At 32.8% G+C, this 26383-nt stretch overlaps 4 protein-coding genes across 8 annotated transcripts; all 4 read left to right on the forward strand.

Annotated features, from left to right (window-relative positions):
- Positions 1-344: 344 nt before the first annotated feature.
- Positions 345-4238, forward strand: LOC139808910 (aldo-keto reductase 1B-like). 3 transcript variants are annotated; one of them, XM_071771426.1, is made up of 8 exons: positions 345-503; positions 1545-1694; positions 1971-2138; positions 2301-2417; positions 2759-2953; positions 3159-3356; positions 3432-3580; positions 3992-4238. In XM_071771426.1, exons 2-8 carry the CDS (start codon positions 1623-1625, stop codon positions 4032-4034), a joined length of 942 nt encoding a protein of 313 aa, XP_071627527.1. In that variant the 5' UTR covers positions 345-503; positions 1545-1622; the 3' UTR covers positions 4035-4238. The 3 variants fall into 3 exon arrangements, with proteins under 3 accessions (XP_071627527.1, XP_071627528.1, XP_071627529.1); XM_071771427.1 differs by lacking the exon at positions 345-503 and adding an exon at positions 1182-1322; XM_071771428.1 differs by lacking the exon at positions 345-503 and adding an exon at positions 1304-1322 and having other exon boundaries at positions 1456-1694.
- Positions 4239-6086: 1848 nt separating this feature from the next.
- On the forward strand, positions 6087-9471 carry LOC139808907 (aldo-keto reductase 1B-like). Its single transcript, XM_071771420.1, has 5 exons — positions 6087-6321; positions 7743-8222; positions 8520-8726; positions 8897-9045; positions 9164-9471. The coding sequence occupies exons 1-5, from the start codon at positions 6247-6249 to the stop codon at positions 9204-9206; spliced, it is 954 nt and encodes a 317-aa protein (XP_071627521.1). The 5' UTR covers positions 6087-6246; the 3' UTR covers positions 9207-9471.
- A 2797-nt stretch (positions 9472-12268) lies between these two features.
- On the forward strand, positions 12269-15041 carry LOC139808908 (aldo-keto reductase 1B-like). The gene is made up of 5 exons (XM_071771421.1): positions 12269-12501; positions 13508-13987; positions 14267-14473; positions 14644-14789; positions 14910-15041. The coding sequence occupies exons 1-5, from the start codon at positions 12427-12429 to the stop codon at positions 14950-14952; spliced, it is 951 nt and encodes a 316-aa protein (XP_071627522.1). The 5' UTR covers positions 12269-12426; the 3' UTR covers positions 14953-15041.
- A 5861-nt stretch (positions 15042-20902) lies between these two features.
- On the forward strand, positions 20903-25580 carry LOC139808912 (uncharacterized). 3 transcript variants are annotated; one of them, XR_011730971.1, is made up of 6 exons: positions 20903-21066; positions 21179-21608; positions 21781-21916; positions 22024-22154; positions 22348-22480; positions 25350-25580. XR_011730971.1 is itself a non-coding variant. In XM_071771431.1 (5 exons), exons 2-5 carry the CDS (start codon positions 21564-21566, stop codon positions 22351-22353), a joined length of 318 nt encoding a protein of 105 aa, XP_071627532.1. In that variant the 5' UTR covers positions 20903-21066; positions 21179-21563; the 3' UTR covers positions 22354-22812. The 3 variants fall into 3 exon arrangements, 1 of the variants encoding a protein (XP_071627532.1); XR_011730972.1 differs by lacking the exon at positions 25350-25580 and adding an exon at positions 22829-23476; XM_071771431.1 differs by lacking the exon at positions 25350-25580 and having other exon boundaries at positions 22348-22812.
- Positions 25581-26383: the final 803 nt, after the last annotated feature.

Here is a 26383-nt window from a genome sequence, read left to right on the forward strand (position 1 = left end):
ATAATAAAGGATTTGCACGGTCCTAATAATAATTAATGAATTACAGGAGTGCACTTCGACTATATTTCAATATTCATTTCTAAACAATACTGCATATGATTTAATACACATTTCATAATGTACTGTAATAATTTCTTGTTATTATTAAACACTAGGTAAATATAAGATACACGTTATCTCAAATCTCACAGTGCAAAAAGTATATCTTTAGTATCGTGAAATTATCTAATCTAAAGTTAAATATTACATGTCTCAGCAAATGATCAGAGATCTAAATAATGACAAGTAATGCCGTTATCGCATTTCTCGCTTTGGTAAGCGTGACTTTCCTTTCTCATTTACAGTCAATTAAAAACGTAAGAAGGAGATGAAACTGTAGACCGAATTATATAATGTCTAACGAATAAATAGCACGCGAACAGAGCAGAAACGGTCACTGCGACGTATGTACGTAGAGCGTGTGGGATCATAGTCAAAAGTGAACGTTAATTAATATCGTGCTGGTAAATGGAATTTCTGATGTTGTGTTATACGCGCGTGAGATCCGTGAGATGGATTTTCTGATTTCTAGACAGCTCAAAATATATATTTTCGCAATAACTCCCGATTTTAGAGAAAGTCGACGAATTCATTGTAGAGATACACGTTTCATGAAGTCGTGGAAATTATATATTAATTTATACCAATAATCTTATATAATTATCTTTTTTTTTACCGATAAAAGGCAATCAGAAGATCGCGAACTAAATCCGGACAATAGATTTCAACAGACAATATCCTACAATCTTTCGAATTGATGATATATTATTGTGATGTGCCGTATTTATAAACGATTATCATTTTTCAATCATTTTTTCATCGATGGGGGTTTTTTGAGACACACAATTATAAAACTATACATTGATTTATATTAATTTATATTAATTTAAATTTTTTTATATTTATATTAATTTAAAAAATGTGGTATGATGTTTCTCAGCTTCGAATTTGAGCAATTTCCGGCCAGCAGTTTTATGACGCTAGCTGAAAACGTACACGTACATATTTTATTGATTTTCTTATCAATGTAGTTGTACATATCTCCCTCCATCTCTCTCTCACACAAAGATATTACTATAAATACTATATGCATATACGCGAGACGCTACCGTAGTTCCTCGGTGTTTCTATGTGTTACATGTGCCGCATGTGCGTTCAGTTGCTATTTATTCGACGACCCTACTGGTGACGATCGCGTTCCGAGAGATAGAAAAGAATCAGTTTAATTACTCAGTGCTTTTATTTTCAGCGGGGAACACATACTTATGCATAACGCATAATACGTAAGCATAAGAAAACTGATTGGTCTATTTCCTTATGCACATGTGTATGGACCAATCAATTTTCTTAACATGCTTACGCAACGCATTATGCGTTGTGTAGTGCTCCCCGCTTTAAGTCTCGTAACACACACAGATCGTACACGTATTGCGTCATTGCGTGTCTATCGATACCGTCGTGACAACGTTACCCGGATTCTGTGATAATCAAGGACTCTGTTGCAGAGAGCTGGTCGCTTTCTCTGACGGCCTTGCTATATACTCTTCCTGTTGTTTGCACCTATCTATCTGCGATATATAACAATGGCTAGTATCCCGACAATTACATTCTCGAATGGACACAAAATGCCGATGTTGGGCCTCGGAACTTACAATGTAAGTACGTGTTATGTTTCATAACATGCGATAGAAGTGTGCATATACACACACATATATAAATATATATATATATACATATATGTATATGAGTTACATCATCATCCATCATCATGGATTGCGCTATTCGCGCGTTTCGTTTGAATCTGCATCAATCCTACTTATAACATAACGACAATTTTTATTTAATATTTTTACCAGGGGCTTTATTTTTGTTCGCCAAACTTGCTTTACTGAATTATATTTTCTTCTTTTTTATTTTTGGAAACAAAACAGTCTCAAATGGGAAATGTGAAAAAAGCTGTTAAAGAGGCAATAGATCTCGGATATCGTCATATTGACACAGCTTTCTTTTATAACAATGAGAAAGAGATTGGGGAAGCAGTCCGTGAAAAAATCAAGGAAGGTAGCGTAACCAGGGAAGACCTGTTTATTACCACAAAGGTGAGATCAATAAATGGTTACGTATAAAAATATATCTAAAATTTTCAACATTTTAGTCACGTATTAACTTCTAAATAATTAATCCTTTATAAGAGACTCAAGTGTACAAATTTAAATTAAACATACTGCCTCGTTTTAATTGTATTATTTGTTCCTTCGTAGCTATGGAACAATGTTCACAAAGAGGAACTTGTTGTCCCGGCCTGCAAAAAATCGTTGGGAAATCTCGGTTTAGAGTATGTGGATCTCTATTTAATTCACTGGCCATTCGCTTTCAAGGTAAGCATTAACATTAATATGAAACTGAGATTTTGTTTTCCATGGCTATACAAGCAATTCAAGAAATTGCACAGCAACGGTTTGACGGTTTCGAGATACATGTAACTGCACAGCGTTATCTAATAATAAAGATAAAAATTTTTTATAAAAGGAATTAAGGAAAAAAGCTGTTAATCTATATAAAATGGAGTATGCTGTTATCGACGATATGTATAGTCGATTCTCAGTCATGTTGAGAATATGATTATTAACAGTAAATTCTTATTCGCGAAGGAACGACTATGAATATATCGTCCTATGATTTTTCAATTCACAATATTTATCCGGATAATGTCTTCCAGGAGGGTAATGATTTGCTGCCTCGAGACGCTACTGGAAATCTTGCCGAATCGGATGTCGATTACTTGGAAACGTGGAGAGGAATGGAAGAGTGCGTTCGGCAAGGCTTAACTCGCAGCATTGGAATCAGCAACTTCAATTCCGAGCAAATTATCCGTTTACTTAAATCGGCCAAAATCGCACCAGTTAATAATCAAGTATGTTGTACCATCTAAATCCACAATTGTCGTATTTTCGATCACTTTTGCATTTTTGAGAAAATTAATTTATATTTCTTCGATGAATCAGTATTCTTGTATATTTTTATAAAGTTTAAAAACTCTATACTAATAGATATGACCCATATTATATTAATGCATCAAAAAATTAATAACTTATTAATGTCAAGAAATTCTGTTATAGATTGAAATTAATATAAACTTAAACCAGGAAAATTTAGTGGACTTTTGCAAGAAACACAATATCACGGTAACCGCTTACTCTCCCTTGGGACAACCTGGAAATTCATCGGGCATGGACAACAAATTAGATAGTCCCTTAATATTGCAACTTGCAAAAAAATACAAGAAGACGCCGGCGCAAATAGCACTTCGATATGTCGTATGTAACAAAAAAATTAACAATTGTTTTTTTCTAATTAAGAGAGATGTATACAATCGTACTTTACTTTTCTAGTATCAACACGGAGCTGCGCCGATACCTAAGTCTGTAACTACAAGTCGGATTAAGGAAAACATGGAAATTTTTGATTTCACGTTAACATCCGATGAGATGAACGCTATCCGTGAACTCGGCACTGGAAAGAGGGTAGTAGCTTTCGACGTGTAAGTGTTAGAACATGCAAGATATTTTACGTTTCATAATGTTTTCTTCTATGTATGAATATTTTGGAACCTCGAGATCTTTAAAAATTTTATTAATCTTTATTCTTTGAATAGAGCGCGTTAAATTTTGATTTTAAACGGTCTTTAATTTGTGTCAGAATTCTGTATACATTTTTATGTATCGTATAATGCAAACTATTTGAGAAGAATCGAAATACACATTTAAATAAATATATTAAAACACGCACATATATTAAAATATCTGACGCAAATTATAGATTATTTAAAGTGGACTATGATGAACAATAAGTATTAAAGATTCGAATTACGACATAAGCTATTTGCATCTTATACATACATTATAAATTGTTTATATTTTTTTCTAACAATTTTTTTGTTTCTGTGTTGCAGTGGGAAACATTTCAAATACTATCCTTTCAACATTCCGTTTTAAACGAAATTGATATGGTAAAGAGAGAGGAAAAAAGAAAAAGAAGATTATAAACATATACAATACATATAAATGAATAATACAAAAAGAGTTTTATATAAGAACAAATCTATGCATACAAACATATTTTAATATATTTTAATATATTTTGTTATTTGAAGCAGTGCTGTATATAAAATATATAGCTCAAAAATATTTTCATATAAATAGTTGTTTCTTCTTTTTTTGATAATCCATAGATATAAATAAAACAATGATTGAGAAATATCTTAATTAAACATTGTACACCTTAACGCGACATTTCTTGAAATTCACGATCAGGTAACATCGTTAATTTATCAAATCTAGAATACAGCAGGAAATAAGTCGTGACATCGTAGATAATTGTATTAGTATCCCCTTTAAAAGCTCATGTTCCCACGACGGTGTTTGAAGCTCGCTCGACCCTTGGTCTAGCCAATTACAGCTATCGGGCGCTGCGAAAAATTTCAAGGCCAAGACCACTTGCACGAATGAATTTTTCGTCCGCTCCGTACGACACGTGATATAACATATTCGAAATGAAGCACGTTTTAATCTAAATTAAAAAATCTCACGTGCCGCAATGTTTGATATAAATCGAGAGATAGAAGCTTTAGAAGCTGACGGAAAATTTTACGCCTTTTATCGTTTTTTTTCGGTTATACCCGCGGATCGTCACGTTTATAAAAAACTATTGTTTCGGAGTGTCGTTTATATTATAATTCGTATTGCAATGCATCTGAAAATTCTCCAATTTAATTTTATCAAGATTTTGTTTTATGCAAGATATTCAATTCTCTGCGTCAAATTTTAATTGATCTTTTTTAAAAAATATCTTTGCCGTTGTTTAATTGTCAATATAAGAGAATAGTGTCGATCGGTATCGACAGAAAGAGGGCGAATGATTGATGGTTTACTTTTTATTAACAAGAAAAAGTAATTAAAAAATTTAGAAACTTTCTAATTGTAAGATAATTTGCGAATACTTATTTGTTTTTGCAATTACAATGTCGTGCTAGAGAGAAAATAAATATTCGATTGGTATTTAAATCGTTATCCCTGAAGTTAACGAGAACGTTCATTAAGCATTTTGCTATTCTTAAGACTAAAATAAATCTTAAAAGTAAAAAATTTGATTGTCAGTAAAATTAAATAAGTATCCGCCCCAATTTTATTTCTTCCAGAAAGATTTTCGATAATTAATTCAAAAATTGCAGGACCTATATGCTACACATATTATTCGGGCAGTTATTCCTGACGAAATATAGGAACGAAATATACAAATATTAAATAGCTGTCGCAGTAATTAAAAACAAAGTATAATTCGCTTCGTAACAGATTCGTTGTATGACCGTCGTTGAATCAGCAATTTTGTTCGGCTGTCTTATTAAACGTTGTACGTTATACACCGTAAATGGAGCTTGTTCTTCCGCAAGGAGGATTGTCTCAAGGGCTCGATTCATTACTTCGAATATCCTAAACGGTCGCTGGAACTTTCCACGGTGCCGGATAAACGAATTCAGCCACCACCACGCGGTCATTTGAATCGGAATCGTTGCTGATCGATGTGTGAGTGTTGCGTATCAGTCGTTATCGTCGTTATGCAAAAATCATGATACATGCACAGTCCCACCAAGGGTCAACATTTCTAAAATTGTTTTTCTTTTTCTTTTTTTTTACATAGTCACAAAACGATAAATTGCGAACATAGCAACACGAAACTGTGATACATATATATATTAATTGGGGCCGGAAAGCGTTGGAAATAACCGTTGTTTAATGAGCAAGACCGATAATTGCATTAAGAATTAAGGTTCGAGCACGTATAGATGATTAATATTCAGCGAGCTGAATATCGTTTCGGTGGATTGTAATGAATTTTCGAGTGACGCGACTGTGACGCGAATTGCGATCAAATCCCTAATAACGCCGGCACACCAATACAAACGCGTTAACGGTATAGTCTCGGAGCAAAATCTATGTTGCCGTTGAGAATCCGGTCCTCCTAGGTGGGGACGTTTATAAAAGGGTCGGGTCGGAGCAAAGCTGCCAGCAGTGTGTGTAGCAGTGCCAGCATTGCATCGCTGATATACAGACGTCAGATACTGGTTTCCACGTGGCAACCGCGTAGACTCTCTCTCTCGTAACGCGTATTTTTTTCCCGTTATCATCGACGTCCCAGTGACACATAAAAATGGCCCTCAGCGCACCGAAAGTGAAGTTTTACAACGGCAACGAAGTGCCGATCTTCGGTCTGGGCACATGGAAGGCAAGTCTTTTCCTAGTTCAGACTAGACATCTTTGTTTTTCTCGCGACGTATTTAGCTTCGTCCGCGGGTCGTATTTCGTGAAAATTGCGAGTATCATCACGCGTGCAGATATTATTTTGTAATACTTTCGCCACGTAAAGGAGAATATGTTTCTTATCTCACTGCAGCTCTCGTATCGGCAAAATTTTGTCTAATTATTCTCGTTTTCGTCTTTTTCTCTCTCATCTCATACAAGATTATTTTATCGATTTCGGTTTCACAATGTGAAACTTGACTGATTCGTGGTAGTTAGTAATAGTAGAATGAAAAATCGAGACATGAGTGAAATGGAATTATTAATATACTGGCATCTTGTTATTATTATCATCGATAATACATTCTTATTTGATTCTTGAAGTCTAGAATTATCCAACGTCATTATATATATAGTCGATTATCTGAAGATCAAATGGTAGGAGATAACAGACACGCAATGTTAGGCAATTATTTCAGGCAGTGCCGTACATAGTATACAGAAATGAAGAGAGAACTTTAAATAAGGAAAAGAGAGAAAAAATATATTTAAAGAGTGAAAAAATAAACCAATTTAATAAATGCTCTTGACATGTATTTTATTTTACAATACATTTTATTTGTTGTTTGATTACATATGTACCTATACACTTTAGTTTTTGCCGACATTTTCCATTTTTTATTTGCTTCAATAAGCAAAGTATTTTTTTTCGAAGTTCTCTTTTTTAGCGAAAAATGTTTGTCGTGAACGTTTTTACGTAATTTTTCACTTATCATGTAATGGAGATGATAAATCCTTGGATTCCGTAAAACGCATACGCGCACATTTTTTATAGTAAACGTTACGTATGCTATAGATAAATCCGCGCATATGCGCTTTGCGGAACCCAAGGATGAATGTTTCACTATCATCATGTCCATTACAATTTTCTTTATCAGTGCAAACATATGTTATGCAATCAACTATTCGATAACTGATTACTTACTTATAGTATATTCTAACTTGAACACTTTTAAACTATTATTATATGTGTATCATTCACATACGTATATATCTATTCGAGATCATCGAAGTAATATAGGCTGCGTTCCGATATTAAGTACGTACACTATAGATTTTCAGTACTGACAGTGAATATCGGAACGCAGCCATAATGTTTAATCCTAAAATTATTTGTGAAATCTAGGAAATAATTTCCGGGCTTACATTATATTTAATTTTAACTTCTTTTATCTTATAATTAGAATTTCATTATCTGTTTGTTTTTGAAAAACGTAATATACATAGATAACATTAAATATTAACACTTTTGCGATTAGACCTGCACGCTAAATCTTTCTTGAGAAAGAGAGTTTGACCCTTGAAAAAAATGGTCAGAGATATTAATTTAATTTGTTTTTATTTCAGTCTAAACCAGGAGAAGTTACACAAGCTGTAAAAGATGCCATTGATATCGGGTACAGACATATCGACTGCGCTCACGTTTATGGCAACGAGAAGGAAGTTGGTGCCGCTATCCAGGCGAAAATAGCGGAGGGTGTCGTGAAGAGAGAAGATTTGTTTGTTACAAGCAAGCTATGGAATACCTTTCATAGCCCTAATCTGGTTGAACCAGCCATCAAACGAACGCTAGCCGATCTCGGTCTCGATTACGTAGATCTCTATTTAATTCACTGGCCATTTGGATACAAAGAGGGCGGAGAACTTTTCCCTACAAATCCTGACGGTACCACCGCATTCAGCGATGTAGATTACCTCGATACTTGGAAAAGTATGGAAGGTGTGCTGTCCAAAGGTCTTGCGAAAAACATCGGTGTCAGTAATTTTAACTCCAAGCAGATTACCAGATTACTCGAGAAAGCATCGGTCAAGCCTGTTACAAATCAGGTAAATAAAAAGTGATAAAATAATCGAAAGAAACTTTCTGATGGTAATAAATTTTAATTTAATCTAATTATATTACGTTAATTTCGAAATTTTTAAATACTGTTTTTTGGAAGATTACAAATTTAATCTTAATACATAAAGAAATCCTTTTCTTTTACATTCCTTAACATCTTTTACTTTATACGGTTTAGAGAACGTAGAATTTATATACAGAGAAATGCGAAGAGTTACCTCTATTAACATCTTATTTTTTTAGGTTGAATGTTATCTTATTTTTAACATATACTTTTTTTTTAGGTTGAATGTCATCCATATTTAACGCAAAAGGAACTATCAAACTTCTGCAAGGAAAAGGGCATCCTTATTACAGCATATAGTCCACTTGGATCACCAGACAGACCATGGGCCAAGCCGGATGACCCAAAATTATTGGACGACAAGAAATTAATTGAGCTCGCGAAAAAGTACAACAAGACACCTGCACAAATAGTTATTCGTTATCAAGTATGTTATTAAGATATTAATGTCTCCAAGCATATTTTCCAATAAATTAGATGTATTGAATATAATTTCAATTTTTTAATTAAATCTAAGAATTTAGCGTTTATGAAACTGATAGCTTGATATATTAATAATATTTATACAAAATTTTAATATTATATAACTATTTGCAGGTGGATCGTGGCCATATAGTGATTCCCAAATCAGTCACCAAGTCACGAATCGCTCAAAACATGGACATATTTGACTTTAAACTTTCACCTGAAGACGTTGCTTATATTGATACTTTTGATTGCAACGGAAGAATTTGTGCACTTAATAAGTTAGTAATTTACAATTGTCATTTATACAAACAATATTTTATACCAAGTATAGCATATATATAGCATATAATAATTGTATCAGGTTGCGATATATTAATGTTTTTTATTCTTTTTCAGTGCAAGTGCCAGCCCCTATTATCCGTTCAATATTCCATTCTAAGTAATCAAAATGAACAAGTGAGACTATAATATATCTGCGTGTTCTTTTTATTAAACTTTTTAGATTAAAATATACTTTTGAAAATTATTAATTTGTGCATATATATAAAATAATATTTCTTCTTAATAATATTTTCTTATAATATATTATTTTTGTATACATAGATAAGTACATTCTTATTACCAGATATTTTTCAAATATATAGCAATTGTACCAAATCTTGTACACGTGTGTGCAAATAAAGGAATTTTTGCGTTGAATAAAATGAGACTAAAATCATATTATTAATATAACAAATGTTTGGATATTAATTATATTGCTACGAATATAAATTGCTAAGCCAGATAAATTATCTGGCTTAGCAATCACAAGAGCAACACTCGCAAAGCCTCTTATGTTGTTATAGTCATAAATTTTCGAAGACAGATACAGCAGAAAGGTACTAATTGATAAGTCTTGTCCAGCAGTAACACTGCAATTGCGCAACAGAGTCGATAATTCTTATCAGCGTTTTTCTTTCGTAATCGTATTTGCACGTATTAATTTGCACACATACGGCAGAAGTTACGCATGCATGTATCGTTACAAATTTTATTAGGATCACATAGCACCGAAGGTTGCGTTAATTGTTTAGGACGTTTAGGTGATCGTGTAACAGCTGAAAATTTATGCACTTATTAACTTTTATGGGGTTTTGCACGAGAATACGTGATAACGTTTTTACTACCTTGAATAAATCAAGTTCTTACAATGATAATCGTTACTTTCTTTGGGTACGACTACTGCACGAAGTGCACTTAGAAGTTTTCCGTTTCTAGTAGATCTTTTTTCCTCGTTTTTTGTATTAAATTTCGCTATTTTCATTTTTGTTTGCACAAGTGGGCGAGCGAGTCGTATCTTCAGTTGGTCAGCCGTCATATGAACATTTTAAGAGTCGTTTAATCGGCGATATTTTAGCGTGTCAGGCTGGGGGCTGTAACTATGCCTCGGACCTTTGGATTAAACAGTGTACGTAATGTGTTTGCCAGATTAGTGCGGGATACAAACTACGGTCATCCATCGTATCGTTTAGTTTCTTTTAATAGCTTTCCGTTTTGAGTAGACAAGCCGGACGTTGTCGGGGAAATGAATCCATTCTCTTTCAACTTTGTGACGGTTGCGACCCCGATACTCGCTCGTGCAAATTGGTATTAGGTAAAGTATTAGCTACCGATTAGGGAAATGAAAGCTACCGATGTTCGTCGATAAGTAGAACTTCCTCGGTCCTCCTCATGTAAAGAAGAGTTCTCTGACGTGGACATCTTTTGATTTCCTTCTATGTAGTGGATTACAAGAAAAAAATCAAGGCAAAATATTGCATCGCTGGTAGGACCGGCGATTTCTTCGTGGTTGTATTTCCGCGTACTTTTCTGAAATTATTGACGTCAATAAAATGATTGCGAACGCACCGAAAATGTTACTAATGTTAATTTAGGATATGTTTAGAATCTTGGAATGAAATTTTACAACAAGTAATTTTCCAGAATCGAATAAATAAATACGTGCTAGGTACTAAAAAAATAATAAAATAAAGTAAATTAAAATAATTATAAAAGGATAAACTATTGTATTCTATTTATTGTCTTTCCCCGTAGGGTTTACAAGGCGTTTTTTTTTTAATGAGGAACTTACCCAAACCTCTTACAATTACCTAACATTCAAACATTCAAAAATGACAATTCAAAAATGACATATAAAACAAAACCAGCTCACCGTGGACATCTTCCTCTTCTTTTTCCTCCGCTTCTGCACCGGCCCCGCCCTTGATCCTCCGTCCCTCCCATTTCATCTCTTCCTTTATTTGACCTAGTCTCTCTTTCCTCCAGCCTCCTTATCCTCGTCCGACTCCACGAGAAGTTTCTCCTCCATATCTTTTGATATTTCCTCATCCTCCGATCTCCCTGTACTCCTGCGTATCCTCCCTTCCATTTTCTCCTCTCTCTCCTCTCTCTCTCTCTCTCTCTCCTTTCCACAGACTTGTTCTCATGGATCTTCACCCCTATGCTGTTCCCTGCCTTCCTTCTCGCCACCAACACCTGCCACTTCTCTTCTTCGTCTTCCAGCTTCACCAATATGGTCATCCATATTCCTCTCTGCCCTACCCCAATCACCTCTCTCACCGTCACCCTTACTTTTAGTCCTTCCGCGAATAACTCCTTCATTTTCTCCCAATTCGACTCCTTGCTTCCCCATTTCTCCTTCTCGACCCTTAAAATTACATTCCTTTTTCTTAGTTCATCCTCGTTCCTTTCACCTGACCCCGCCCACCAAAATACTTCTTTTGAGTCCCATTCTCCTCGTAATCCTCCCTCTTCCTTTTGCCTCCATTTTGCTTCACTCTTTCTACCTTTCTCTCCAATCTTCTTACTTTCTCCTCAAACTCCTCCATTCTCTCCTCCTTCCTTTTATCAAATAAAATGTTTATTAATGAAGTACTTTATTATTTCGAATGTATGTGTATGTGTATGTGTATGTGTACTTTATTAATAAACATTTGATGAAGAAATAAATATCGCGATTTTATTTTGTAAGTGCGTTTCGCGTTATGGTGAAAATAAAAATCGCGAGCATCGCCGTTCCTGCTTACGTCGCGATTATTATTTTAGGAAGATGCCGACGGAATAATACGATGATTTCCGCGGTGACACATGGCGCGGCATGGAGGAGTGCATGAGATTGGGCTTAACGAGGAGTATTGGCCTAAGCAATTTCAACTCCGGAGCAGATCGATCGCGTGTTATCGATCACCCAAATGAAGCCGCCGCGGTAATGAATGAATCAGGTGGAATGCCATCCGAATCTGAATCAGGAAATTGAGGGACTTTTGTGCGAGCCGTGACATAGCTGTGACAGCTTACAGGCTATTCGGTTCGTCTAATCGGCCTTGGGCTAAACCCGGCGATCCGAAAATCGTCCTCGAGGCATCGGAAATTGTCTCGGAGCAAAATCTATGTTGCCGTTGAGAATCCGGTCCTCTTAAGTGGGGACGTTTATAAGAGAGTCTGGTCGGAGCAAAGCTGCCAGCAGTGTATAGCAATTGCATCGCTGATACAGATGTCAGACTGGTTTCCACGTGGCAACCGCGTAGACTCTCTCTCTCTCTCTCTCTCTCTCTCTCTCTCTCTCTCTCTCGTACGCGTATTTTTTCCGGTAATCATCGACGTCCCAGTGACACATAAAAATGGCCCTCAGCGCACCGAAAGTGAAGTTTTACAACGGCAACGAAGTGCCGATCTTGGGTCTGGGCACATGGAAGGCAAGTCTTTCCCTAGTTCAGACTAGACATCGATAATACATTCTTATTTGATTCCTGAAGTCTAGAATATTCCAACGTTCATCATATTATATATAGTCGATTATCTGAAGATCAAATGGTAGAGATAACAGACACGCAATGTTAGGCAATTATATACATAATATACAGAAATTCAAAGAAGAGAGAACTTTAAATAAGGCAAAGAGAGAAAAAATATATTTAAAGTGAAGAAAAAAACCAATTTAATAAATGCTCTTGACATGTATTTTATTTTACAATACATTTTATTTGTTGTTTGATTACATATGTGTACACTTTAGTTTTTGCCCACATTTTCCATTTTTTATTTGCTTTAATAAGCAAAGTATTTTTTTTTGAAGTTCTCTTTTTTAGCGAAAAATGTTTGTCGTAAACGTTTGACGTAATGTTTCACTTATCATGTAATGGAGATGATAACCCTAGGTTCCGTAAAACACATATACGCGCGCATTTTCTATAGTAAACGTTACGTATGCTATAGATAAATGCGCGCATATGCATGCGCTTTACGAAACCCAAGGAATGTTTCACTATCATCACGTCCATTATAATTTTCTTTATTAGTTTAAGCAAATATATGTTATGCAATCAACTATTCGATAACTGATTACTTAGTATATTCTAACTTGAACACTTTTAAAGTTTAAACCATTATTACATGCGTGTATCATTCACATATGTATATATCTATTCGAGATCATCGAAGTAATATAATGTTTAATCCTAAAATTATTTGTGAAATCTAGGAAATAATTTCCGGGCTTACATTATATTTAATTTTAACTTTTTTTATCTTATAATTAGAATTTCATTATCTGTTTGTTTTTGAAAAACGTAATATACATAGATAACATTAAATATTAGCACTTTTGCGATTAGACCTGCACGCTAGATCTTTTTTGAGAAAGAGAGTCCGACTCTTGAGAAAAATGGTCAGAGATATTAATTTAATTTGTTTTTATTTCAGTCTAAACCAGGAGAAGTTACACAAGCTGTAAAAGATGCCATTGATATCGGGTACAGACATATCGACTGCGCTCACCTTTATGGCAACGAGAAGGAAGTTGGTGCCGCTATCCACGCGAAAATAGCGGAGGGTGTCGTGAAGAGAGAAGATCTGTTTGTTACAAGCAAGCTATGGAATACCTTTCATAGCCCTAATCTGGTTGAACCAGCCATCAAACAAACGCTAGCCGATCTCGGTCTCGATTACGTAGATCTCTATTTAATTCACTGGCCATTCGGATACAAAGAGGGCGGAGAACTTGTCCCTAAAAATCCTGACGGTACCACTGCATTGAGCGACGTAGATTACCTCGATACTTGGAAGAGTATGGAAGGTGTGCTGTCCAAAGGTCTTGCGAAAAACATCGGTGTCAGTAATTTTAATTCCGAGCAGATTACCAGATTACTCGAGAAAGCATCGGTCAAGCCTGTTACAAATCAGGTAAATAGAAAGTGATAAAATAATCGAAAAAACTTTCTGATGGTAGTAAATTTTTAGTTTAATCTAATTATATTACGTTAATTTCAAAATTTTTAAATATTGTTTTTTGGAAGATCAAAAATTTAATAATACATAAAGAAATCCTTTTCTTTTACATTTCTTAACATTTTTTGATTCATCAGTTCAGAGAACGTAGAATTTAAATACAGAGAAATGCGAAGAGTTACCTCCATTAACATCTTATAGACATTTATATATATATATATATTTTTTTTTTAGGTTGAATGTCATCCATACTTAACGCAAACGGAACTATCAAATTTCTGCAAGAAAAAGGGCATCCTTATTACAGCATATAGTCCACTTGGATCACCAGACAGACCATGGGCCAAGCCGGATGACCCAAAATTATTGGACGACAAGAAATTAATTGAGCTTGCGAAAAAGTACAACAAGACACCTGCACAAATAGTTATTCGTTATCAAGTATGTTATTAAGATATTAATGTCTCTAAGTATATTTTCCAATAAATTAGATGTATTGAATATAATTTCAATTTTTTAATTAAATTTAAGAATTTAGCGTTTATGAAACTGATAGCTTGATATATTAATAATATTTATACAAAATTTTAATATTATATAACTATTTGCAGGTGGATCGTGGCCATATAGTCATTCCCAAATCAGTCACCAAGTCACGAATCGCTCAAAACATGGATATATTTGACTTTAAACTTTCACCTGAAGATATTGCTTATATTGATACTTTTGATTGCAACGGAAGAATTTGTCCAATGGAGTTAGTAGTTTACAATTGTCATTTATACAAACAATATTTTATACCAATTATAAGATATATATAAAGCATATATAATAATTGTATTAGGCGATATATTAATGTTTTCTTATTCTTTTTCAGTGCATTTGCCAGCCCCTATTATCCGTTCCATATTCCATTCTAAGTAATCAAAATGAACAAGTGAGACTATAATATATCTGCGTGTTTCTTTTATTAAACTTCTTGCATTAAAATATACTTTTGAAAATTTTATTGGTTCGAAAAAATTACTTGTTGTAGAATACCATCCCAAAATTCTACATAAAATATATGGCGATTGTACCAAAAGCATATCATATTTAAAAAAAATAAAAAAAATACTTTATTTTTTAAAAGTACCGCCTACCCATTTTATTGTTTCCAAAAAATTATGTCTGATAGGAAACTACTTTAAGATTCTACAAAAATTTTTTTGTAATTGTGCCAGGAAGATATCGGGACTAAAAAAAAGCAAGAACATTTATTTATTTTTTTTATCAATGTTTCTGTCATCAGATACCTTTTTCGAATTTTCCATAAATGTATTTCAATGATATCTACTACATATTAAAATTTCATCAAAATCGGTTAAGCCGATCAGAGGATATGAATTATTTTCGAAATTTTCATTTTTATTTTTTACACCAAAACGGTTCAATATTAAGGGCTAATATTTGACTAACTTGTAAGTGACACTGATAGCAAACAAAGAAAAAAAAATGAGCATAATTCGTGTGGGGGCACATTGATGTACATATTCCTTAAAGAAAAATTACTTCCTTTTTACGCAATTTTATATACACATTCATGCTTTACTCACCGCAGAAATCGCATCAATCACCCCGAGAGTAACTTTGTGTACTTATATAAAAATATAAGCATCTTAATTAAATAATTAAATTTATTGCGAAAAATATTACCTCAGTTTTTTATATTGCCTAACTATACATATAAAACGTTTTATTTGCTGAATTACAGTCGAAATGTGATATTATAACAAGAAGGTTACATATTTAGCGGGTTAAATTATTATTATTTTATAGTTGATGGATCAGCTTTGATTAATTACATTCAATTACTTGTTTTATATATTTAGGTCCCTTTACTCCAGATATAAAACATGCTCAAATCATAACGGATTTGAAATATGCATTTATTATTTCATAAATGTACTAAAATACTCTAGAGGTAGGTTGTGAAATTTTTAAGGTTTAAGGGACAATGAATTTATATATGAATTCAGTACTTAATTCAGGCCCCATCAGTTGAATCTCATCTATACCAGTACTTAAGTACTAGACCAAGTAATGAATTACTAGAAAACTACTTACTCATTCTATCAGTACTTCACGTCTAAGGTCAACTACTACACTCTCCAATATTTCAGTACTTTTTGCTTCCTCATAGAGGAAGCTTTGTTTTCATAAACTTCGTATATGGACCTTTGATCGCATATAAAACTAGATCTAATCAACCAAATGTTAATGAATTATATATGAAATAGGGGTAAAAAAGACCGAAGAGAAAATTGTTTTTTTAGTTTTCGATGCCAATGTGTTTCTTATGTTCTAAAACGTCGAAATATCGCATTAAAATAAAATGTCGGTATGTGTGTATGTATGTATGTATGTGCCAAATTTACCGAAATTTTTATAACTCCAGAACTAATCAACCAGATCTTAACGAATTATATATGAAATAGGGGTAGAAAAAACTGAAGAATATAATAGAATTAATAAAAATTGCTAATAATAAAGGAATTACAGATTTTTATCTAAAAAAATCTATATGATTGCCCTAATTTCCGCAGATTTTGAGATATCAAGCTCAATTTTTTTTTAATGGATAGAGTATCATTAAAGGTAGGTTGGTGTTAAATTTGGCAATGATCAGTGAAGGGGTTACCGATTTTTGCCTAAAAAGTGTACAAGTTATACATGTAATTTTATATAGAGTATTATTAAAAGAAGGTTATTTTGAATTTTGCGAAAATCGGTGAGAGGGTTATCGATTTCTGCTTAAAAATGTGTAACGATTTCTGCTTATCATATTATGTATTATTTTTAATCTATAGCCTAAAAATATTTTTAGCATTACGAATAACAAAAGATAGAATTATATTTAAAGATACAGGAAGCGATTAAAGCATGAAAGTTAGCCTTTTACAATTATTGGGAAATTCAAAAAAACTTGAATGTTCAACAATTTTTGTTCTCATTATTTCTAATGAGTTTTACTTAATTCCAAATTTTTGTGCTTTCTAAATACACGATAAACAAATGTATATTTAGTTTCGGACAATAAAAAATAAGTTCCAAATCAAATTGTGTCGATCAGGCAAAGTGTCGAGTTTACCCCGGCATTTTTCAATTTGAAAATTTGTCTTCGCGTCACTTTTCCTTTTCTGGGGGCAAAATAACTAAGCGACGTACAGCAAAATTTCCTAAGCAATTTTGTACCTGAAGGAACGCTCTTTAAATGTGTACCATTAAATTTGCTTGAAAACTTTAATTAATTGTTGAAAATTGCCTTTGAAAAAATTGTGTCGTGTTTTCCCCGGTCTCCCCTACAGGTTCAGCTTGAGAAATACATGTTCTGTCCGAGAACATCATGGTTGAATCACTGATTAAGTATGTTATTTCATTATTTTATAACACCGTGCATGTTTGCCGATCGCTGACGAACAATTGACAAATTAAGTTTGTTCCATTTATCCGCGTTGTGATGAGATAATATCACGTAAATTAAATTCAAGCGTAAATATTTCCAGAGAAAAATAGCATTAATTTGCAAATATTTCCGTAACCGCGTATCTTAGTGCTCATACTTTATCGTTAAAATATTATGTGTGTACACGGAGAGAATTTTCTCTTAAAATTTACCCTGAAATCATGGTAGTTGTGGGACAACATGTACCGCCAAGAATTTTATGCGAGCTATTCTGATTAATATCCGCCATAATAAAAAATATTAATATCTATTATATTAAAATATAAAATATATTTGATTAATTTTACTAAAACATCTAGGAAATTTCAATAATTTTTCAAAATTTACCAATCTGCTTGGTAATTTTTATCACGTTGTTTGTAAAATGTCTTTTGTATATTTTACAAATTCCTTGGTTGCCAAGTTGTCTCAAGTTTGTAGTGAATTTAAGGGTAAAATATAACAAAAAATTCTCTCCGTGTATTGTACAAAATGTGTGTTTGCGTACTTCCGTTTTTTCAAAAATATTCACAATGAAAAGATACTAAAATTAAACGGTCAGAATTGAATAAGTTTCCAAAATACGAATCGCAAAACGTTCCGCCACGTAACGCTGCGGAATCCTTTTACGTGTACATTTGCGGTGATATGAGCTCGGATTCGCGCATAGTAAGCACGATTGAATTTCGTCCGCTGCAAAATTGAAAACGGTTTTGACAGAGAACGTTTTGCAAAGCCAATTCTCGCACCGTTAGCAATAGTGCGCGATAATTCTTTTTTTTTTTTATATTCTGAACGGCTAATACCGAAGTCAATTACCAATGGGTAATTAAAAAAGAAGAACATCGACGGCTCGGCGGCGGAGGCGCGCGTGGTTCTCGTCGATGCTACGAAGGACCGGTGATAAAGTGATACATCACAGTGATACGTGCGTGCGGTACTGCGAAGGTATATCATTGTGGCAGTTGTTCCATTCTGTTATTACTCGTATAAATATAGTAATTACTGCTTATTGCTCTTTTGTGCGTACGCGTATTTACACTTATATATTTAATATACCAAAGCAATCGATGCATGTCTTTGTAGCTATTATAACATAAATTTCCAAATAATTTAAATTATTTTAAGATAAATTGTATATTGTTATCGGATATCGAACGCGTGTGCTTGACTATCGTAATAAATTATTAAAAATCGAATGCATCAAATAAAGATTAATGATTCTGTTAATCAATTAAAAAAGAAAAACAATATCTTCTATTTTGCTAACAATTAAGGTATTCCTTTCATGACATCAAAGTCTTAAGAATTAACTAATTTTTTGGTACGAGAAAGTTAAAATGCATATCTTTACGCCAGAAAAAAAATTAAACCACATTACCGAACATATAAAGAAGAATTATGACTTTGAAAATTCGATATTTTATATGTGACGTTATCGAAAAAGTCTATTTTTTACATTTTAATGTAATAATTTGTTTATCAAATATCTTGAGATATTAAATATTAACTGCGCTACATATTCGCTAAACTCTATACTTTCGATAGTGCCGATAAAAATACAGAGTCACCGAATATTTAAACAAAATATTTATGTTAAAAGTTGACTTGAAATGTGGTTTATAGATGAATATTTTTAATTGCGACTTTCAAGGAATTATTTGGCAACGCTGCAAGCTGTGCGCTCATGTCACACTTCAGTTCATCACGTACGGTTTATTATCAACTTTTATTTTCACAAATTGTCCCTTATTTTTGCCCACATTACTCCTCATGTTTCTTATCACTCATTATTATTATAAAATCTCTCTTTGATGAAAATAAAATGTCACAATATTCTTTGATTAGTGAAATTGACACTTACATTGACACTTTTGTTATCAACTTCACATTTTACAATCGACGCCCTGAAAAGCGCAGCGTTGCCATATTGTTCTGACAGTAAAATTTACCAAAAAATGAAAAATTTCTAAATACACATAATAATTTCACTTTTTTCTTATAATTAAACATAATAATCAATTATAACTTGATTTTATATAAGTTTAATGCAATATACAAAAGTTTGCTGAGGCCCTGCTTAAGCGCCTACAAAATACGCTCCTCCGTGAAAGGAATACCTTAAGCAGCTTATCGACAATATCTTATGTGACAATATATTACAATAATTTTTAATCATAATTTGTTTTTCATGTATACAGCTCAAAAAATTGATGTAGAGCAGTTTAATATATTAACAGAAGAGGATCTTAAAAATATGATTCCAAACATAGGACCCCGAAGAAAATTCCAGAGTAAAGTACAAAAATATTTCAGTGAGGTATTTATTCCACATTATATAATTATCATGATATTTCACAGTTGAGTTAATCGACTTTTTTCATAAATTAAAAACTGTCATGTTAATGATTTATTGGTATCTATTAATTTTTGTCAAGATATATTCCACAATCGCATATGCAAGAGAAGTCACTGCAACAGGAAAAATGTGTTGATATAAATTCTGTAGAAGATAACACATTAGAACAACAAATTTTACGAGCAATAATAGTTGAAGATACAAAGGAACAAAATTTTAATGCCGATATTCCAAATAATAGTTCTCTCATATCAACACCTGAACCTCTGACTATAGTTACAACTCCAAAGCAACAAAATTTTAATACCGATATTCCAAGTAATAGTCCTGTCATATCAACATCTGAAATTCTGACCATAGTTACAACTCCAAAGCAACAAAATTTTAATGCCGATATTCCAAATAACAATTCTCTCAGATCAACACCTGAAACTGTGAATATAGTTACTCCAGTACTTATTGTTAGTGGTAAGAATAAAATATTTTTTATTCTATTCATTTTCCACAATTTTTACAAATTGAATTTATAGTTACATATTTCAAGACAATCTTTTTTATTCTTACATTAATCCTGTCTAATTATTTTATATTAACGTAAATGTTAATAATTATAAATAATAATAAATTAGTAAAATAAATATTTGGAAAAGTATGAAATTTATTAAATATTAATAATTATTGAATGTATAAAATATTAATAAATAACAAAATATACCTATATATATATATATATAATAAATAGATATTTTAATAAAATAAATAAATAGTAATAACTATAAAAAAATAATATTTGGTTATGTAATAATAACTGTTTTTTTTCCAGATGATTTATTGATAAAAAGTTGAACATCTGGATCAGGTGTGAAACGACGCTTAATTAGTTATGATGAATACGTAAGAAATATGATACATATTTTATATATACATATTATATATTTATTATATAATACAATTATATATATAATATAACTATATTATATAATAAATATATGTATATATTTAACACATATTTATCAATTTGTGTTGGGTGTATACAGAAACGAAGGCAGATTAAACAACGATTTAAGAAATAAGCTTGCAAAAATAATTGTCAGTAAAGAGCTGTCACCTGATATAAACTACACTCTTAATAACAACAGAGTATCCTTCTTGAGCGAACATATAAAAAAATTGTTTCCTACTGAAGAAAAGGTTAATTCAGTTTATGTATAATATAGTAAAAAAATAATATAACAATATAATTAAGTTATAGTATACTTACTAATATTTTGTTTCTAATTATTTTGTTAATTTTATTTTGCAGAGTGTGTGGTATATAAAAAATGAGAGAAGTGAGTCACAAGGTAAAGGAAAAATTTTAACAAGATACTACGCAACGCGAAGGAAATTTATCAAGGCAGGCTTGATCAATGTGAAGGCTTCGACTACTGAAAATAATAGTAATATAATATTTATATTATCTGATAAGAAAATGTTTTCAAGTAAAAAATATCATTTTTATTTAACATTGCATTTGTCTATTTTTTTTAGATGAGTTAAATGACGATGACATTGACGGATAGGAAAAATATTTATTATGGTTGAAAAATAATTCTAATCCATGGCACAAAGTTAGTGACTACTGATCTTTGACTTCTAAAAAACGACTTAAAAATTTTGCATCAAGTTATCAATCTTGTCATGAATATATGGATCAGTTTCCAGCTTTCTCGGATCCATTAGGCTATCTGTTAGTGAGTACATCACATTATTTTAATATAAAGAATACAAATCGTTATTTACTATTATAAATATATATTGTATTTTCTGTTTGTATGTATGTGTATGTATAATGTACGCGCACATGCGCATGCGTTGTACAGATACATAAATAATATATAATATAAATAACTTCGTTTTTTTAAGCTGGAACAAGATTTTGAAATATTATATCCGGAATGCAATTTGAAATTTTATGTTGCTTGGCCAAAACTATCTGATTTTATATGTAACAAACTAAGTACCAAAGCCAAAAGTCGTTTGAATCATGTCTTTACACCAGGTAAGATATTTAATTATGTCTAATTTATTGATGTGATTGTACCAGTGTGAAGTGATTATATTAATTTATTTTTTATATTTTTAATACATCTATTCTTATTTCAACAGATGGTATTAAAGCTGCAACTCTCTCTTTGATGCCTCATTTGTTTCCTGTGATTACAGTAAAAAAAAGAAAACCAAAAAATTGGAGACCTTCTAGAGAAGAATGTGAAGAAGCATTTCTTCTACATGTAAAGGTGAATTAAATTGACTTTCACTTTTATCTCTCTATCTTCTATATACGTTATATTTTTAATGATAAAAAATAAATATTTATATTATTAAAATAAAACTACTTTACTTACTTATATTATATTGTATTCTATTTTACTCTACTTACTTTTATTATATTATATTGATAATATCTTTATTTCTGTTAAACAATTGCAGATTTGAAAACAAAATTAGAAGAACGAACAAATAAACTACAGTCATTTGGTTTGACTTCGCAACCCATCGCAGTGATAGTTGGTTCATCTTTTGACGAAATCAGTCAGTGCTTTGTTTCAATCAATCAATTCAGGTATGAGGGTAGAGTCACCATTGAAAGCCGTGGACTTCGTTTTCAAGTCATGTAATGCTCTAAACATTAAATTTCCTCCCGAAGTAGGATAGCTCTTTATGTATCTACAGAGAGCTATATGTAATATTGAAACTGTGTGGGATAAGCAAAAAAACTCTCAACTTACTACTAGTGTTCTTGCTGCAATTCAAGAATACAAATCACTTTAATTATAATTAAATAGAACTTATAATTAAGTGTTTTGATAGCATATCATGCCAACATGCTTTTTATGTAAATAGACAAAAACCTCTGTCAACGGTCTGTTGACACATTTTAACATAATACATTATGCTAATTCATTTACAGTTTTTAAATGTGGTGAAACTGGATGCCATCGAAAATGGTCATCGTGGAATTCTTTGCGAAAACATTTACTTGGATCTTGTCATAATTTTCCTGCTTGGTCTCTTTTAAACGAGCCTCTTGCTAAGCATATTAAATTGAATGAAAAACAAAATTGTAATGAACTTGTTGACGAAAGTATAACGACTAACTCTAATATGTCATTAGAAGAAGTTTCTGTTAATAAACAATTAATTAACTCTTACCGAATTTAAGTGTCTTATAACAGATCACAGTAATGCTTTTGTTGCAAAATTATACAATAAACCTTCAATCCCGCGAAATCATATTCAGTCTATTATTGAAGACAGTACATTTCTCATAAATAGTTATGTTTCCATTTTGAAAGAAAAAGTTGTTTCAACTTTAAGTACTGCATTTGATTCTGATGATAAAATAGTGACAGATATTATATCTATGTTTGATTGTCTATAAAATCCATTTGATCATCTTACAACTGAGTATCAACGCTTAGCATATTTTAAATTGTCTGGTAATTATATAGCTCCTGTTCAGTATCTTATAGGCAAAAGAAGAGTACGTAAAAATACTGGATCATTTATTGCTAAAAAAATTAAAGATGTTTACATCACACGTGCGTGGAAAGTGGCCCATTACGCGCGTGACACGCGCGTAATGGGCCACTTTCCACGCACTTGTAATATAAAATAGGGTGTGTAACACGTGTGTTAAGTTGGAAATTGGACGTGCGGAGTGGACGCACGAGCCGGAGGCGAGTTACAGCACTTGTTACATAAATAACTATTATGGTTATTTTACCTTTGAGACAGGTATTACAGAAATTCTTTGAACTGCCTGATACTTTTACTGCTACAATGTATTATATTAATTCACTTAAAGAATCGGATAGTATAAAGAATTTTATTCAATCTAAACTTTGGCATTAAAAGAAAAAAAGTTTTGGAAATAATGCTATTGTCATACTACTTTTTGTTTATTACGATGATTGGCAAACAAATAATCCATTAGGATCTCATTCCGCTTCTATTGGAGGAGTATATTGTTATGTACCCTGCTTGCCACCTGAATGTCTATCTCGTTTAGAGAATTTTTTCTTAGCCCTTTTGTTTCAGTCTCAGGATCACAAAGAATTTGGAAACAAACAAACATTTGCACCTTTAATTGAAGAACTTAATTTTTTAGAACAGAATGGCATAACAATTAATGTAAATGTTGATATTTATAAAATCTACTTTGTATTAGGTTTGCTATTTGGCGACAATTTAGGAATCCATGTCATGTGTGGATTTATTAAGAGTTTTCGAGCTAACTATGCATGCAGATTTTGTAAATTACATCGTACTATTTATTAAACTACCACCCTTGAAGATAAATCTGTTCTAAGAACACGTACATCTTATGCAATTGATGTAGCTTTAGATAACAGTTCAGTTACTGGAGTTACAGATTACAGAAGAATGTGTCTTTAATGCAGTCAATTCTTTTCATGTAATAGACAATGCTTACGTTGACATTATGCATGATGTTATAGAAGGTATTGCTCACTATGATATGATATATACCAATAATAAGTCATTTTATTGAAATAGGTAATTTTAATTTGTCTGATCTTAATTACAGCGTGCAAATGTTTTGATTATGGCCCTATTGCGCAAAACAAGCCACCTTCTATTGCTAATGATTTTGCAACAAAAACCAAACTTAAAATGACAGCATCAATGTTAATCTTTTGTAGACTTTTTGGAATAATTATTGGGTATCGTATAAAATTATACAATGACGAATTTTAAAAATTGTATTTGCTATTAAAAGAAATTATTGAAGTTTTGCACAGCAGATCAGTGTCAGAGGAATCTGTTTCTATATTTAAAATATTAGTTTTGGAACATCATAATCAGTACATAAAATGTACGAACCAACATTTAAAACCAAAACATCACAATCTTATTCACTATATATACGCGTGTCATGATGCTATCTGGACCACTTATTTCATTATCTGTGATGAGACTTGAGAGTTTTCATAAAAATCTTAAGAAAATTTCTAATGTTGTAATGTCAAGAAAAAATATTGCTCTTTCCATTGCTACTCGGCATCAGCTTTTGTTTTGTTATAAACTTATGGCTCAGGAAAGTATTATTCCAAACATTCAGGTAGGGTCAAAAAAGAACATTAATATTAGTAAGATGGATATGTATGGAGCGTGCGCGAGAAGTCGCGATCGAGGCAGCGAGTTTAAAAAATATTTTATTTTAACATCTTAATATATTTTCATCGAGTTTTAGATTTGGAACTAAATGAAATAAACCGAATAAATAACGTTTACTTCGCCAGTCAATAATTAGCTTGTTCTCCAAAATCTTTCCCCGTCCCGCATCCCCGTCCCCCCCGCGCAATGCCAAGTTTACCGATTAATCCCCCGGACATCTTTCGAGTGGGGCGCCTGCCTCGCGCCCAAGTAACACCCGCGCTAATAGCCGTCCGTTTCTCTTGCGCTTTCAGCTCGATGAAAATCACAACCATAAGCCGGTGTTCTCCAATTGCTCGAATTACGCGCCGGTGGTGAAGGAGGAGGAACCACCTGGCACGGTGGTGATCCAGGTGCTCGCCGAGGATAGGGATCCGCCGGAGGAAGGAGGTATTGTATGGCAGCGCGACATCATCGCGTATATCACATATACGGTATATGTCACACGTGTCACGCATAAAACGTTTGTGGTAAATTATGCGCGTGGTAAAAAAACAAAAAAGACAATGGAAGGCCGCAGCTGGATGCCGTGTGCATATTTAGGCCGGGATTCATAATCAGATCTTATTTCAAGACCGTCTTAAGTAATATAATACGTCTTAAGATGCTAATACGGCTCTGTGATTGGTTCATGACGTCTTAAGATTGTACTTAAGATGGTCTTAAATATAAGAACCGACTATGAATACCGGCAAAGTCACCATCGAAGACGTCGATGACAACGGACCCGTCTTCGACAAAGTTAACGTCTCGCTAACTACCTAAGTAACTTAGGTAGTTAGCGAGACGTACCACTTTGCTGTCTCGAAGACTGGTTCGTTGTCATCGACGTCTTCGATGGTGACTTTAAATATGCACACGGCATCCAGCTGCGGCCTTCCATTGTCTTTTTTGTTTTTTTACCACGCGCATAATTTACCACAAACGTTTTATGCGTGACACGTGTAACATGTATACGCGATGATGTCGCGCTGCCATACAATACCTCCTTCCTCCGGCGGATCCCTATCCTCAGCTTGCACTTGAATCACCACCGTGCCATGTAAAATTCAACAACAAGACGGGCATCATCAGGACGACCCAGATGCTCGACAGGGACGAACCCGCCAGAGAAAAGGAGGCTTATCTCACGGTACTCGCAACTGACAATGTAATAAGGCCGCCCTTATCAGTTGCTTGTACCGTGAGATAAGCACCTAAGTTACCAACTCGTTACCAACTTCCTTGCGACTCGTATTTGCAAATACGAATCTAAATTATATTTATAATATAGTTTCATATTTATTAT

This window comes from Temnothorax longispinosus, chromosome 2, assembly GCF_030848805.1.
Source record: "Temnothorax longispinosus isolate EJ_2023e chromosome 2, Tlon_JGU_v1, whole genome shotgun sequence".
Taxonomy (NCBI): Eukaryota; Metazoa; Arthropoda; class Insecta; order Hymenoptera; family Formicidae; genus Temnothorax; species Temnothorax longispinosus.